Below are 15,547 nucleotides of genomic sequence, written 5' to 3'. Positions count from 1 at the left end.
CACTGCGTGGTGGCGCAACCCTTTCTTGAGAACAATCTGGCCCTGGCCAGGGCAAGATGCTCCCCCCAGAAGATCAGTGTGCATTCCTACCTCGGGGGGGGGGTGGGTCTCTGAAGTGTGGGGTTTTGAAACACAGCTGTGCCTGATATAAAACTCCGGAGAGAGGCGCCACATGGTAGGCAGATAGCTCACAGAGAGGGAGAGGCAGGGAGCTGATGGAAGTAAGGGACACAGGGGAGTAATTGGTCACGTGCCTGTGACAGCAAGAACTTCCCACTCTGGAGACTACACAGTGGGTTGAAACCATTTTCACCATTGGCCCACCGACACTGATCAACCCCAGGGAGCTAAACAGCACCATCAAGTGGAGAATGGAACCATTCCACCAAGCCCTGCCCCTTGTGCCTTCAAAACACACCTCCACTAGGGCAAGTTGGTCTGAGAATCAGAGCAGCAGATTCTCCCAGAGAATCTCTCCTCTCCCAGAAATCAGCACAAATCCCTTCCATGTGCTTAGTCTACTGATAATAGACTAGACTGCTGCAAAGTTTCTGCTCTAGGAGAAACTGGATCTAGCTTCATTTGGATCTTTTCCTTTGTTCGGTTTTTTTTGTGGTTGTTGCCTCTGTTTTTGTTTTTGTTGTTTTTCTTTTGTTTCTTGAATTCAGAAAGAGCAAGATTTTTTACTTAATTTTCTTTTTATATTATTTTATTGCTTTTTATTTTTATATCGTAATTGTTAAATTTTTCTATTTTCTATCAAGCTTCTCCTAATTAACAAGCAGACAAAAACACACCTAGGATCTAGCTTCCTTTATTTGATTTTTTTCAACATTTTAATTTTTATTTCATTCTATTATTAATACTATTATTCTTGTTTTTTCTTCTTCTAAAATGACAAGACAGAGGAATTTGCCTCAAAAGAAAGAACAGAAGAAATGGTGGTGAGAGATTTCATAAATAAGACATTTGAACTAGAATTTAAAACAACAATTATAAGGATACTAGCTGGGCATGAAAAAAAGCATAGAAGACACCAGGGAATCCCTTTCTGCACAGATAAAAGAACTAAAATCTAGTCAGGGCAGAATTAACAATGCTATAAATGAGATGTAAACCCAAATGGAGTCCATAAAAATAAGAATGCACAAGGCAGAGGAGCAAATTAGTGACAGAGAAGATAAAATGATGGAAAGCAATGAAGCTGAAGAGAAGAGAGAAACAAAGGTCAGGAATCATGAAGACAGACTTAGGGAACTCGGCAATTATTAAAATGTATTAATATTCATATCATTAAAGCCCCAAAGTATGAAGAAAGAGAAAAAAGGGCAGAATGTTTATGTGAGCAAATTATAGCTTAAAATGGGGAAAGACACAGACATCAAAATCCCAGAAGCACAGAGAACTCCCGTTAAATTATACAAAAATTGGCCATAACGAAGACATATCATAATTAAATTCACAAAATGCAAAAAGAATCATGAAAGCAGCAAAGGGAACCCAAAAGTTCCCCATTCCAAGAACCCATTGTTAACCCATAAGGGAAAACAATCAGGTTCTCAGCAGGTCTGTCCACAGAAACTTGGCAGGCCAGAAAGGAGTGGCAACATATATTCAAAGTGCTGAATGGGAAAAATATGCAGCAAAGAATACTCTATCCAGCAATGTTGTCATTCAAAACAGAAGGAGACGTAAAGACTTCCCCCAGCCTCCCCCCCACACACATACACAAAAACTAAAAGAGTTTCTGACCACTAAGCCAGTGCTGCAAGAAATTTTAAGTGGGACTCTTAAGTAGAGGAAAAAACAAAAGCAAAAAGAAAAAAACAAAACCAGAAGTAACAAAAGCGAGAAAGGACCAGAGAGCAGCACCACCAGAGACACCAACTCTACAGGTAACAAAATACAATGGCACTAAACTTCTATCTTTCAATAATCACTCTGAAGGTAAATGGACTAAATGCTCCAATCAAAAGACATTGGGTATCAGAAAGGATAAAAAAAAAAAAAATCCATCTATATATTGCCTACAAGAGACTCATTTTAGACCAAAATATACCTACAGATGGAAAATGAAGGGATGAAGAACCATCTATCATGCTAATGGAAACCAAAAGAAAGCTGGGGTGGCAATGCTTACATCAGACAAACTAGATTTTATTTTATTTTTAATTTTTTTTAACGTTTATTCATTTTTGAGAGACAGACTGTGAGTGGGCGAGGGGCAGAGAGAGAGGGAGACACAGAATCCAAAGCAGGCTACAGGCAGGCTCTGAGCGTTCAGCACAGAGACCAACATGGGGCTTGAACCCACAAACCATGAGATTATGACCTGAGCCAAAGTTGGACGCTTAAGCTACTGAGCCACCCAGGCGCCCCCAGACAAACTAGATTTTAAAACAAACACTGAAATAAGAGATGAAGAAGGGCATTATATCATAATTAAGGGGTCTATTCAAAGGGAAGAACTGAAAATTGTAAGCATTTATGACCCAACTTGGAAGCACCCAAATATATATATCAATTAATCCCAAACATAAAGAAATTCATTGATAACAATACCATAATAGTAGGACACTTCAATACCCCTCTTATAGTGATGGAAAGGTCATCTGAGCAGAAGAAAAACAAGGAAACAATGGCTTTAAATGACACAGTAGACCAGATGGACTTAACAGATATATTCAGAACATTTCATCTTAAAGCAGAATACACATTATCTTGAGTGCACATGGAACATTCTCCACAACTGATCACATAATGGGTCACAAATCAGCCATCAACAAGTACAAAAAGATTCAGATCATAATATGCATATTTTCAGACCACAATGCTATGAAACTTGAAGTCAACCATAGGAAAAATTTTGGAAATCCTCAAATACATGGAGGTTAGAGCGCTACCTACTAAAGAATGAATGGGCTATGCAGGAAATTAAAGAAGAAATTAAAAAATACATGAAGGAAAGGAAATGAAAACACGACAGTCCAAAACCTTTGGGATGCAGCAAAGGCAGTCCTAAGAGGAAAGTACATTGCAATTCGGGCCTATCTCAAGAAGCAAGATACATCCCAAATAAGCAACCTAACCTTAAAGCTAAAGGATCTAGAAAAGGAGCAGCAAATAAAGACTAAAGCCAGCAGAAGTGGGGAAATAATAAAGAATACAGAATTAAATGATAAAGAAACAACAACAACAAAATGCTAGAACAGACCATAGAATCTAGACCTGGTTCTTCGAAAGAATTAAAAAAATCTATAAACCCCCAGCCAGACTTATTAAAAAAAAAAAAAAAAAAAAAAAAAAAGAGCGAGAGAAAGGACCCAAATAGATAAAATTACAAATGAAAGAAGAGAGATCACAACTAATACCAGAGAAATGCGAACACTTAGAGAATACTATGAAAATTATATGTCAAAAAACTGGGAAATCTGGAAGAAATGGACAAATTCCTAGAAATTCCCTAACTCCCAAAACTCAAACAGGAAGAAAAAGAAAATTTGAACAGACCCATAACCAGTATAGAAATTAAATCAATAACCAAAAATCTCCCAAAAAACAAGACTCTTGGGCCAGATGGCTTCCCAGGGGGGGATTCCACCAGGCATTTAAAGAAGAGTTAATTCCTATACTTCTCAAACTGTTCCAAAGAATAGAAATGGAAGGAAAACTTCTAAACTCATTCTACGAAGCCAGCATTATTACCTTAATTCCAAAACCAGACAAAGACCCCACTAAAATGGAGAAATACAGGCCAATATCCATGATAAACCTAGATGCAAAAATTCTCAACAAGATACTAGAAAACAGAATTCAACAGTACTTTAAAGGAATTCTTCACCATAATCAAGTGAGATTTATTCCTGGGCTGCATGGCTGGTTCAGTATTCACAAATCAATCAAGGTGATACACCACTTTAATAAAAGAAATGGTAAGAACCATATGAACCTCTCAATAGATGCAGATAAAGTATTTGACAAAATACAGAATCCTTTCTTGATAAAAACCCTCAAGAAAGTAGGGACAGAAGTAACGTACCTCAACATCATAAAAGCCATATATGAAAGGCCCACAGCTAATGTCATCTTCAATGGGGAATAAGTGAGAGCTTTCTCCTAAGGTGAGGAACACAATAGAGATGTCCACTCTCAGCACTGTGATTCAACACACTACTGGAAATCCTAGCCTCAGCAATGAGACAATAAAAAAGAAATAAAAGGCATACAAATCAGCAAGGAAAAGTCAAACTTTCCCCATTCACAGACGACATGGAAAACCCCCAAAACTCCACCAAGGACTTCAGCAAAGTCGCAGGATATAAAATCAACGTACAAAAATTGGTTGCATTTCTACACACCAATAATGAAGCAGCAGAAAAGAGTAATCAAGGAATCAATCCCATTCACAATTGCACCAAAAACATAAGATACCTAGGAATAAAAGTAACCAAAGAGGTAAACAATCTACACACTGAAAACTACAGAAAGCTTATGAAGCAAACTGAAGAGGACACAAAGAAATGGAAAAACATTCCATGCTCATGTTTTAGAAGAACAAACATTGTTAAAATGTCTATACTACCCAAAGCAATTGACACACTCAATGCAATCACCATCAAAATAACACCAGCATCCTTCACGGTGCTACAAAAACAATCCTAAAATTTGTATGGAACCAGAAAAGACCCCAAATTGACAAAGTAATTTTGAAAAAGAAAACCAAAACTCAAAGCTTCACAACGCAAGACTTCAAGGTATATTACAAAGCTGTAATCATCAAGATATATGATACTGACACAAAAACAGACACATAGATCAATGGAACACAACAGAGTTCGATGAATGGACCCACAAATGTATGGCCAACTAATCTTCAACAAGTTGGATGCAGGAAAGAGCATCCAATGAAAAAAGGCAGACTTCAACAATGGTGCTGTGAAAACTAGATGGCAATATGCAGAAGAACGAAACTGGACCACTTTCTTACACCATACCCAAAAATAAATTCAAAATGGATGAAAGACCTAAATGTGAGACAGGAAACCATCAAAGTCCTAGAGGAGAACACAGGCAGCAACCTCTTTGACTCTGGCCAGAGCAACTTCTTACTAGACACATCCCCAAAGGCAAGGGAAATCAAAGCAAACATGAACTATTGGGGCCTCATCAAGATAAAAACCTTCTGCACAGCAAAGGAAACAATCAATAAAACTAAAAGGCAACTGATGGAATTGGAGAAGATATTTGCAAATGACAATTCTGATAAAGGATAGTATCCAAAATCTATAAAGAACTTATCGAACTCAACACACAAAAACCAAATAACCCGGTGAAGAAATGGGCAAAAGATATGAATAGACACTTTTCCAAAGAAGACATCCAGATGGCCAACAAACACATGAAAAGATACTCAACATCACTCATCATCCAGGAAATACAAATCAAAACCATGATCAGATACCACCTCACACCTGTCAGAATGGCTAAAATAATAACTCAAGAAACAACAGATGTTGGTAAGGATGCAGAGAAAGAGGAACCTTTTTGCACTGTTGGTGGGAATGCAAACTGGTGTAGCCACTCTAGGAAACATTATAGAGGTTCCATAAGAAAATAGAAATCCCCCTACAATCCAGCAATTGCACTATTAGGTATTTACCAAAGGACACAAAAATACAGATTCAAAGAGGTAGATGCACCCTAATGTTCATAGCAGCATTATCAACAATAGCCAAACTATGGAGAGAGCCCTAATGTCCATCGACTGATGAACGGATAAGGAAGATGTGGTATACACAATGGAACATTACTCAGCCATCAAAAAGAATGAAGTCTTGCCACTTGTAATGATGTGGATGGAGCTGGAATGTATTATGCTAAGTGAAGTAAGTCAATAAGAGAAAGATCAATACCATGATTTTACTCACATGTGGTATTTCAGAAACGAACCAGATGCACATATGGGAAGGGGGAACAAAAGAGAAGAGAGGGAAATAAACCACAAAAGACTCTTAACTATAGACAACAAACTATGGGTTGACGGAGGGAGGTGGGTAGAAGATGGGGGGGTTGATGGGGGATGGGTACTCAGGAGGGCACTTGTGATGAGCACTGCGTGCGTGATGAGAATTCTACTCCTAAAACCAATATTGCAATGCATGTTAACTAAAATTTAAATAAAAAGTAAAGTTGAGAAAAAGAAGCAGAAACACGATATGGATTATTAGCAAATATTGAGCTTAGTATTATTCAGTTATTCTTCTGAAAAATAAATAATCATTGTTTTCCATGTGCCAGGCACTGTTACTGGGCCAAAAGGTGAATAAGACTGGGTTCCTACTCTCCAGAGCTCTTGGTCTAACGAGACAGACACAAAGATAATTATGATGCTACATAATAAATGTCTGTGTGTGTGTGTGTGTGTGTGCGTGTGTGTGTATGTGTGTGTGTGGAGAGACAGAGACAAAGAGAGAGAGAGAGAGAGGAAGAGAGATTTCATACATGGTTACAGCCTGGAGCTTCTAGGAAAATGATACATCTTAGAAAACCATCTTCAACACACCCTTCAGGAATTCACTATGGCTATTCTTAAATCCTTGCTTCTGAAGGTGGGCAAGTGTATAGCCAGAGTGTTCAGAAGGGTGAAGAGGAGATGGAAAGGCATTAACAACTCCTGTGAGACTGGAGGAGACCTTTCTTTGGTTAGGGGGTATCATCAGTGGGGCACTTTGTAGGGTAGAAGCCCATGAAAGCTTGTTCCTCCAATGGAAAACAACAACAAAAACCACTGCTGAGCCTCCTTTGCATAGCTGTGTGCAGAAAGTTTCCTAAGCTCCATTAAAAGAATGTACGTCCTCTAAGTCCGTTAGTACCCTTTCATCAGTCATTGTCACTGTCATCGACATAACCCTACAGGTAAGATATAATTATTACCCCTACTTTGCAGATGACAAATATGAGGCACAGGGAGAGAGGTAAAGTAATTTGCCAAAAGTGATACAAACAATAAGTGGTAGAATCGGAATCTGAACCCAGGTAGCCAGCTCTAGATTCCAAACTTTTAACCAATATGCTAAGGACTTTTATGGTAGGCAAAACAGCCCCAAAGACATCTATGCCCCAATCCCTGGAACCTGAAACAAGTCAAAGACTTTAGGGAGAGTATCCAGGTAGAGCCAGTCTAATCACACAAACCTCTAAAAGCCAGAACTTTTGGGGCGCTTGGGTGGCTCAGTCGGTTAAGCGGCCGACTTCGGCTCAGGTCGTGATCTCGCGGTCCGTGAGTTCGAGCCCCGTGTCAGGCTCTGTGCTGACCGCTCAGAGCCTGGAGCCTGTTTCAGATTCTGTGTCTCCCTCTCTCTCTGACCCTCCCCCGTTCATGCTCTGTCTCTGTCTCAAAAATAAATAAACGTTTAAAAGCAAGAACTTTCTCTGTGTAGAGTCGGAAGGATGTGGGAGAAGGTGAAGAAGACAGGGGAGACCTGACATGTGAGAGGTGACAAGGGGCCACAAGGAGAGCATGAGAAAGAATCAGGCAGCATCAAGGAGCAAGGAGCAGCCCCTGGAAGGCAAGAGCAGGGAAATAGGGACCAGAGTGCTACCCCCACAAGTTCTTCATTTGGGCTCACAGCCTGAACGAGACCAGAAGCATTTCATCCCCAGAGCTGCCGGAAAGGGAGGCGGCCGTGCTGACACCTTGATTTTGGCCTCGTGAAACTCGAAGCAGGTAACCAGCTGAGCCACACTGTTCCCAGTTCTGCCTCACAACTGTGAGCAAATAAATAGGTGGTGTTTTAAGCTGCTAAACTTGCAATAATTTATGGCAGCAATAGAGAAATAACACAACTTACTTAGTTAACCCTTTGAATGGCTTGGGTGTGGCCAAGTAACAAAGATTCCTATGACAAATGAAATAAAGCTTCACAGAGAGGGTAGCATCTACCATGAGTCTTCTAGAAGGATGAGTTTGCCATGTGAAAAGTACAGGGGAAGGCACTCTATGCTGCAGTACAAAGAGGAAACAAAAAAGATGTTTAGGTGAAAGACACGGTATTTTCTGAAAAAAACAAGTAGTCCTGTATGAAAAGTAAGGAATATGCAATAATTTTCTTTCTAAAATATTTGTTTTTTCTATATTTTTTTAAAAAGTTTATTTATTTTGAGAGCAAGACAAGGCAAGTGAGGGAGGGGTGGAGAGAAAGGGAGAGAGAGAGAATCCCAAGCAGTCTCCACACTGTCAGCACAGAGCCCAATGTGGGGCTTGAACCCAGGAGCCCCGAGATCATGACCTGAGCTGAAGTCAGACACTCAACTGCCTGAGCCACCCACGCGGCCCTTTTCTGTACTTTCTGATGAAAGTTGTGTTTGAGGAAATAACAGAAATCTGTAAAGCAATCATGATCTTTAAATAGAAAAGTGAAATGTAAATAGGTGTTTAAATGGGGCACTTGGGTGGCTCAGTTGGTAAAATGTCTTGATTTCACATCAGATCATGATCCCAGGGTCCTGGGATTGAGCTCCGGATTGAACTCTTGGAATGTGCTTGAGAGTATCTTCTCTCTCTGCCTCTCCCCAGCTCTGCATGCTCTCTCTCTCTAAAACAAACAAACAAACAAACAAACAAACAAACAAACACCATGCACATATAAAGGAATCCTAAAAACATAAGGTAAGCTTTCAAGTTATGCATGAACCAAACTGCTGAATATGAATAAGGCTTTAAATACAGCAGGAGTGGGGTGCCTGGCAGTTGGCTAAGCATCCGACTTTTTTTATTAAATTTTTTTTTAATGTTTGTTTATTTTTGAGAGAGAGCACAAGCAGGGGACGGGTAGAGAGAGAGGGTGGGACAGAGGATCCAAAGTGGGCTCTGTGCTGAGAACAGGAACCATGAGATCATGACCTGTGCAGAAGTCGGATGCCTAACTGACTGAGCCACCCAGGTGCCCCAAGTTCATATTCTAAAAAATTCAACAAAACTGTAGGGCAGTGCTCCTCCCAAGCAAAAGGCATACTAATGCTCTAGCCTGGGGACCTGTTACATGCAGTTTCTGGATCATTGGATGGCAACCTGAATGATAGATATCAAGAGACTGACCTAGCCATCCAACTATATTATCTTCAGTTTGCTTCTTTATATCAGGGAGAAGATTATCAACTAAGATGGAAATCAGAAGAGTCTTATGTTCTAGATTTAGAATATAAGAGTCTTATGTTCCAGATTTAGAACTTTGGAATGTTTAGTAAATTCTTCCACAGTGGCTCCAAAATATTTTTCTTTCCCTCTGGGTACATAGTTTCATTTTAGCTCAGGGGAGGTCTCAAAAAAAAAAAAAGTTTCAGGTTCTGAATATCAGCTTCCATTTGGCCAACTGCTGACCATAGAGCCACTTAAAAAAAAAAAAATCCTTTCAGATATCTTGTCAGGTTTCAGTCGGATTCTGAAAGTAAATATCTGATTGTATTGAGAAACCCCTTGGATGCAAGAAGCATCCCAAATTGGGTGCAAAGGACACTAACCTCCCAAGATCTGGAGCCACTCCCAAAGATAGCCCAAGGAAGAACTCAGACAACTTCTCTGAAAGCCAGCAACACGTGGTGGGACCCCAGCCACAAATGGAGTTCAGCACACATTTCTGTGCAGCCGTATTTTTGGAGCACCCCACCTGACAGCTGAACCGCCTACACACACAAGGACATGTGTGCTCCAGGCAGGCAGATACCCAAGCCAAGTTCTCAGGACACAAAAAGAGAAAAATAAGAAGGCAATAGCTGTCCCTTGGAGAGAAAGGATCAATAGCCAGTGGGTACCTGAAAGCCAATTCATGACTCACATTCAGGGATACAATTTTGACAAATGTTTTTTCCTGCCAACTTGAATTGGGAAAGGAAGGGACAACATAAAATTGACCTTCCTCTCCGGACCCGGAACCACAGGTAGAGATCTGGGAGAGCTGACTAGTAAGAATCTCACGCTTTGCCAGCTTCTGACGGTTTTCTCAGGATCTGTAGGCTCTGGAGAGGATATCCTAGTGGGTCTCATCCTAGTCCTCAAACTTTGGAGGAGAAATAATTTTCCCTGTACTCTCTAAGGCATGTGCTTGGCTGACACCCTTTTTCTCTATGGCAACTTATAAATGGATAAGCTTATCTAGGATGGTTAAAAGTTCTCGATTGTGGCCACTGTAATTCAAGATTGTTTTTGATAAGGTTAAGGTTTTAAGCCTGAGCCTTAAAACAAAATTTTACTCACCTGAACTCTCACATGGGAACCAGTTCAGTTTTAAGTCAGACCCCACCCAACCCCAGACCCAGTCTGGTTGTTGAATTGGATTGAGTCTGGAAAAAGAAATGTTTAAGTAAAGTCAGAAGCTTCATAATGCAAAAGCTGCAGAGCTAGGATCCAAGGAGGGACTCAGCGGCGACCTCCAGAGGCAATGAGAAAGCGGCCAAAGGGGCTCAACAGGTACTTTTGCCTGGTTGGTGGTTCACTGCACCTGGGACCCATGGGTGGGGGGGAGGGACCTTTAGGTCCCTCTTCTGACACCAGAACTCATAAAAAGATAAACTGAGGCATATTAAAAATTTATTTAAGGACAAATCAGTTTGAATTGGACAGCACCAAACCGGAAGTGGTTAGGAGCTCTCTGCTGACAGGAGCCAGGGGAGAGACAGAAGCAAAGGATGGAAATTATTCGACTGGCTGTAGCTTAAGCCGTTTGCTGTCTGTGATTGGTTATCCTTAGCGTTTTGATTTTGTAACTGTGGGGTATTTATTGACTTAGATCTTGGTTTGCTTATGTAGACCACCAGGGCATGAGAGCCACCCCAGTGTGTAATGGCCTCCTTGTTTAATTAATTTAACAGCACAGATTTGACAGATTAAGGAGAGAGCTGCATGCACAGGGACTTACAAGAAACTACGTTAAGAGACTGGCGAGGGGTAAAATATGACTAGAGAGGAGGGAGCCTGAAAAACCCTGGGTGGTAATGAGGCTGAAGAGGTAGACTGGAGCCAATTCTGAAGGATTTGACAGATCCTAAGAATTTGAAAGCTTTCTCAGCAGAGAAAAAAGGAAGATAAAGAACACTCTTATATGGTATCTATAATTTGGCATAATCTTGAGCTGTTGGAAATGCTTTATTTTATAATTCTTTATACAATTTTCTGTTTTTGTTTTAAAGTGTATGCTTTTTTACTTCCGAAATTTGTTTAACCTCATAGCGTATTAGGGAAAAATAAGGAAATCAGCACTTCTCAATTGTCCAGAGAAATACAATGCTTTTTTCTTGATTCTAAATAGACTAAAGTGGGGGTTAGGGAGGGAGTATACTCTAGAGCTTTTCTCCTCAAAGTGGGATCTGTGAACCCGAACATCTGCATTCCCTAGAAGCTTGTTAAAAATGCAGATTCTACCCTCTACCTAGTGAACCAGAAGAAGCAAACTGAAGATAATATAGCTGGATGGCTAGGTCAGCCTCTTGATATCATTCAGGTTGCAATCCAATTCTTTGGGGAATTAAAAACGACTGTACTTCTCTTACAAAATAAGGCTTTACAGAAAAGTAATGTAGCTCTCGAACCCATTCAAAGTCCATCTATCCTTTTTACCAATCCCAGAACTCACCTTATTCATCTCAAAAGTCTTGCAGATACAGTAAAAGATCTGGACTTAGGAAACATATGCCCTTTGCAGACATTTATATCCTTTCTCTGTGCCTTTGAGATGTAAATGTTCTACAAGATCTTTAGGAACCCCGAACCGTAAGATCTGTTTTGCCTTTCTGTATTTTTATGTATGTCTATACATGTATGTTAACGATGGGGTGTTTTGTTTTTTTTTTAAGCTACAAATGGTACAGCCAAAACTAATTTGAAAAGAGCTATATTTAATTAGCGTAACGAAAAATAAGTGCTTACATAAAGTAAGTATGCTCTCAGAAACACAGAAATGAATCCAAATGGTTTTCAAGTTCACATGATCTATGATAGTCTTCGGTGAACAGAAGCCAGTTAAACTTTGTTGGTTTAATTAAAATAGGCATGTCTTAAGGGTTACTGAAACCAGTTAAAAGCATAAAGTTGAACAAAAATCAAAATGGCTGCACTCATGCTTCAGTAAAGCTCGATTTTAAAGTAACCTTTTTCGTCTCTTCTGCAAAGCTCCCTTCCTCCATTCTTAAAGACTTTTGTTTCCGGAACCTGGTACCACCCTAAAGGCAAGAGGTAGGAGGCTGGCAGCACCCAATTCCAGTCAAAACCTGCTAGATCCTGTATTTTCCTATAAACCTCCCCCACCCCAGCCCTTTTCTGTGGGGGGCTTGCAGTTTTTAAAGGCCTTAGCCTGTTGCAGCCTCATTTGCCCAGCAATGTAACAAACTATTTTCCTTCTTTATTCTCCAATTCTGTCTTCGTGTTATATATTACGGCTCCACAGCACAGAGGTCAGTTCTCGACATTCTCAGCATTAAATATAATGCAGACATAAAGCTTTTATTCTATCTGGGTGCACTAGTCATAAGGTCATGTTATCTCTTATAAAATTTGTCAGCCAGAAAAACAACTTCATATGAAGGTTACCTATTTAATGTCTCATGAAATTCTCATGAATAAGTTACACATAATTATTAACAACAGGTAAATTAAAGTCTCTGATGTGGTTTGGAGTGTTGGGATTCGGAGCTGACAGCTAAGAAAGAATTCTTAGATGCCTTCAGTACAAAGAGGTGGTTTTACTGAAGCAGAGGGACAGGACCCTTGGGCAGAAAGAGCTGCACTGTGCTTGTGAGGGGTGACTGATTATATGCTTGGGAGTTGGGGGAGGTAAAGCAAGTTTCCAAAAGGACTTTCACCTGCTAAAGAAGAATCACAGGATCCTGGAGGCCTAGCTATTGTCAAGCTAAAGTTGTTTTTCTCTCTACCTAGCATTAAGACAGGTGGAGTTCCTGGAAGAATGTCAGACTCTGCCTTTCTCAAGTATCTGTCAATGGGCTGCAGGTTATCTGGAAATTTAATTTTATCTACAGTTCCTTTGCCTTTAGTTTCCCACATCATGTCTAGATCATTTCTAAATAAGATAAAATTCTGAGGCACTGATTACTGAACATACGTTCAGCTACTTTTGGCTTCTTATTAAAGGACCTAAAGCTATTTAAGTTCATTGGTAAACAGGTGTGCCACACTGAAAAATTTACTGTAAGGATGAATATACTTCTAGAAATCGTGAAATTCATAGAATAGCCAATTCACAGAATGCCTGTGGAACAGGCAATCCGTAATTGTTTACTTCTTAGTTTTTACTAGAAATTAAGGTTTCCAAGGATTAAGAATTCTAGTCAATACATGTCCTTAAAACTAATAGAAATAACAAGGTTAAAAGGAAACAACAGCGTATTAAAAGTGGGCTAAGAAAAAACACAATGTATTTCTTTGGATAAGGAAAAATATGAAGAACATGTCTTTTGTTAAAGAAAAAAAAAGTGCAACTGTGTCCTCAAGTAAAAGGACTGGTTGTTCCAGAATAAGAGATAAAAGCTGAGTGGACAGAAAGTTGTGAAAAAGTATTCTTGGTTTTCTGTGTGGGCAAGCTGGCTAAGGCTGGCAAGACTTTTCAGTTTTGAAGCATGAGTCTTAATATCAAAAGTGGTGCCTATCAAAGGGAACGTGGCTAACAAAACAAAACGCACAGCCCTCCCTCCCGGAAGCAGCGCAGCTTCGTAACACAGAAAGCGCCCACGAGACAGTCGCCTCCGATCTCTGCGCCCTCCCAGGTTGAGACTCTCGCACGGGCGCGGACCGGTGACGTCACAAGGGGGCGGGGAGGGGCGGATGGACTCTACCATCGGCGGGATTCCCCCCCTACCTGGCGCGGCCCAAGGCCCGGGCGAGGCCAGCTGCCGACTCACCTTTCCATCGTTGTGAAAAGGGAGGCCGAGCTCGTCGGTGGTGGGCTGGGGGCGAGCGCAGCCTGTGTCCTCGGCCGCTCCGGCGGCGAACACCGCCGAGGCCGCGGCCTCGTAGTCCGGGAAGGGGTTGGTGAACGCCCGCTCCTCCATCTCCGCTTCCCCGCCCAGATGGAACTTCAGTCTCTTTGACATGGTCTCGCCCATCTCCGCCGCGCGCCCGGTGCCCCACCACTGGGGCCGCGCGGCACGGCGTGCGGGCGGGGACAAACCTCCTGGCGAGGCGCTTCGCTTCGAGCCGCGCTCTGGGAGCCGGGAGTGCTCGCGCCGCCGCCTCTCCCCGGGACCTTGCGCGGCGGAAGGCGAGGGCTTTCTTTACGAAGGCCGCCAGCTGCGAGCACCGGCGGGGCTTCGGGGCGGGCTGGAGCCTCTCCGAGGGGCCTGCCTCGGAGCGGGTGGCTGGCACATCTGGCGGCAGCCGGTGTGCTCCACGTGGTGCCCCCGCCCCGCCTGGACGCCGACCGGGCCGCCGAGCCCCGGCGGCGCGGGCTCCGGTGAAAGTTGCCCGGCGGGGAGCACTAAAGCCGGGCCCTCCGCTGCGCCAGGCGGCCGAGTCCGCTCACGTCTGACCGCGCGGTCCCTTCGCCGCCGCCGTCCGCTCCCAGCCCGCGGCCCGCACAGCCGGTCCGAGGAGACGCTCGCGGCAGAGGCCGGAGCCCCCGGGCTCTCTGGAAGCGCTCCCGGGATCGCCGCTCCGGCTCCTCTTCTGCGGCCGAGCCCGTCTCACGATTTTCTAGAGAAAGCCGAACGGCCGCGCGGGGTACTTTCCCGCAGGAAAAACCTGTAGAGAATAATTCGCTGTCATTCAAGGTGTGTGCGGGTTGCAGAACAGGGAAGGCGCGTCCCTGGACGCGCCATCATCAATCTGCATTTTCACCAGCCGAGCGGTGCCTCTGGTGTTTTCGGCCCCTGGTGCGCCAGCCAGCCTCGCGAGCAGCAGCAGCTCTTTGATATTAAGGGGGAAAAAATTGTTCCAAAGAAAAGAATTTCAAAACAGCCTAAAACACTGCAAGGATAGTGTCTCCCAGGGGCAGGGGGGGAAACAGTCCCTCCTATTCATCACAGTTGGGAGGGGGGTGTCTGGAGGAGGAGCCACAGGCCTTTTTTTTTTTTTTTTTTTTCCTTTTCACGTTTTATTTCAGTCCCACTGTTTTGAATAAACATATCTTTGGTAACAAGAAGTAATGTGGAAGCATACTTAATCATCTAAATATTTAATTGGCCCGAAAGATTCCTCCAATATTAATTGCCCAGGAACAGAATATAATAAAAGGACACAAGCGAATATATGTTGCCGTTTATATAATCCAAATATGATTAAAAACAAGTCTGTTGGTTCTCATTGTTCTTGTTACTTTCATTATTTGGGACCATATAGATCTAATAATTTCTCCTTGAAGAAAATATCTTATTTCAGTCCCCCCCCCCCCCGCATTTAAACATTGATTGAATGCCAGATGAAGCTAGGTGATGACAGATATTAAAAAGATGCTTTCTGCCCTTCCAGCTCCAAGTTAGTGGGTGAGAAAGGTAAGAATTTTTTTTTTTCTTTTCTGGAACCAAGCAGTATGCTTATGCTTTAGTA

General features: G+C 42.2%; 1 protein-coding gene across 1 annotated transcript in view; it reads right to left on the bottom strand.

Moving 5' to 3' along the window:
- LANCL2 (LanC like 2) overlaps positions 1-14,199 on the bottom strand; it is a 59,433-nt gene extending 45,234 nt beyond the window's left edge. Inside the window, exon 1 of the mRNA XM_007094799.2 lies at positions 13,906-14,199. Within this exon, the coding sequence (XP_007094861.2) occupies positions 13,906-14,109 (204 nt within the window). The 5' untranslated portion in view covers positions 14,110-14,199. The remainder of the gene's footprint in view (positions 1-13,905) is intronic.
- Between the last annotated feature and the right edge of the window lie 1,348 nt (positions 14,200-15,547).

The sequence above is a fragment of the Panthera tigris genome, chromosome A2 (assembly GCF_018350195.1).
Source record: "Panthera tigris isolate Pti1 chromosome A2, P.tigris_Pti1_mat1.1, whole genome shotgun sequence".
Classification (NCBI taxonomy): domain Eukaryota; kingdom Metazoa; phylum Chordata; class Mammalia; order Carnivora; family Felidae; genus Panthera; species Panthera tigris.
Note: the sequence above shows the minus strand (reverse complement) of the source record. Positions and strands in the feature narration are given on the sequence as shown.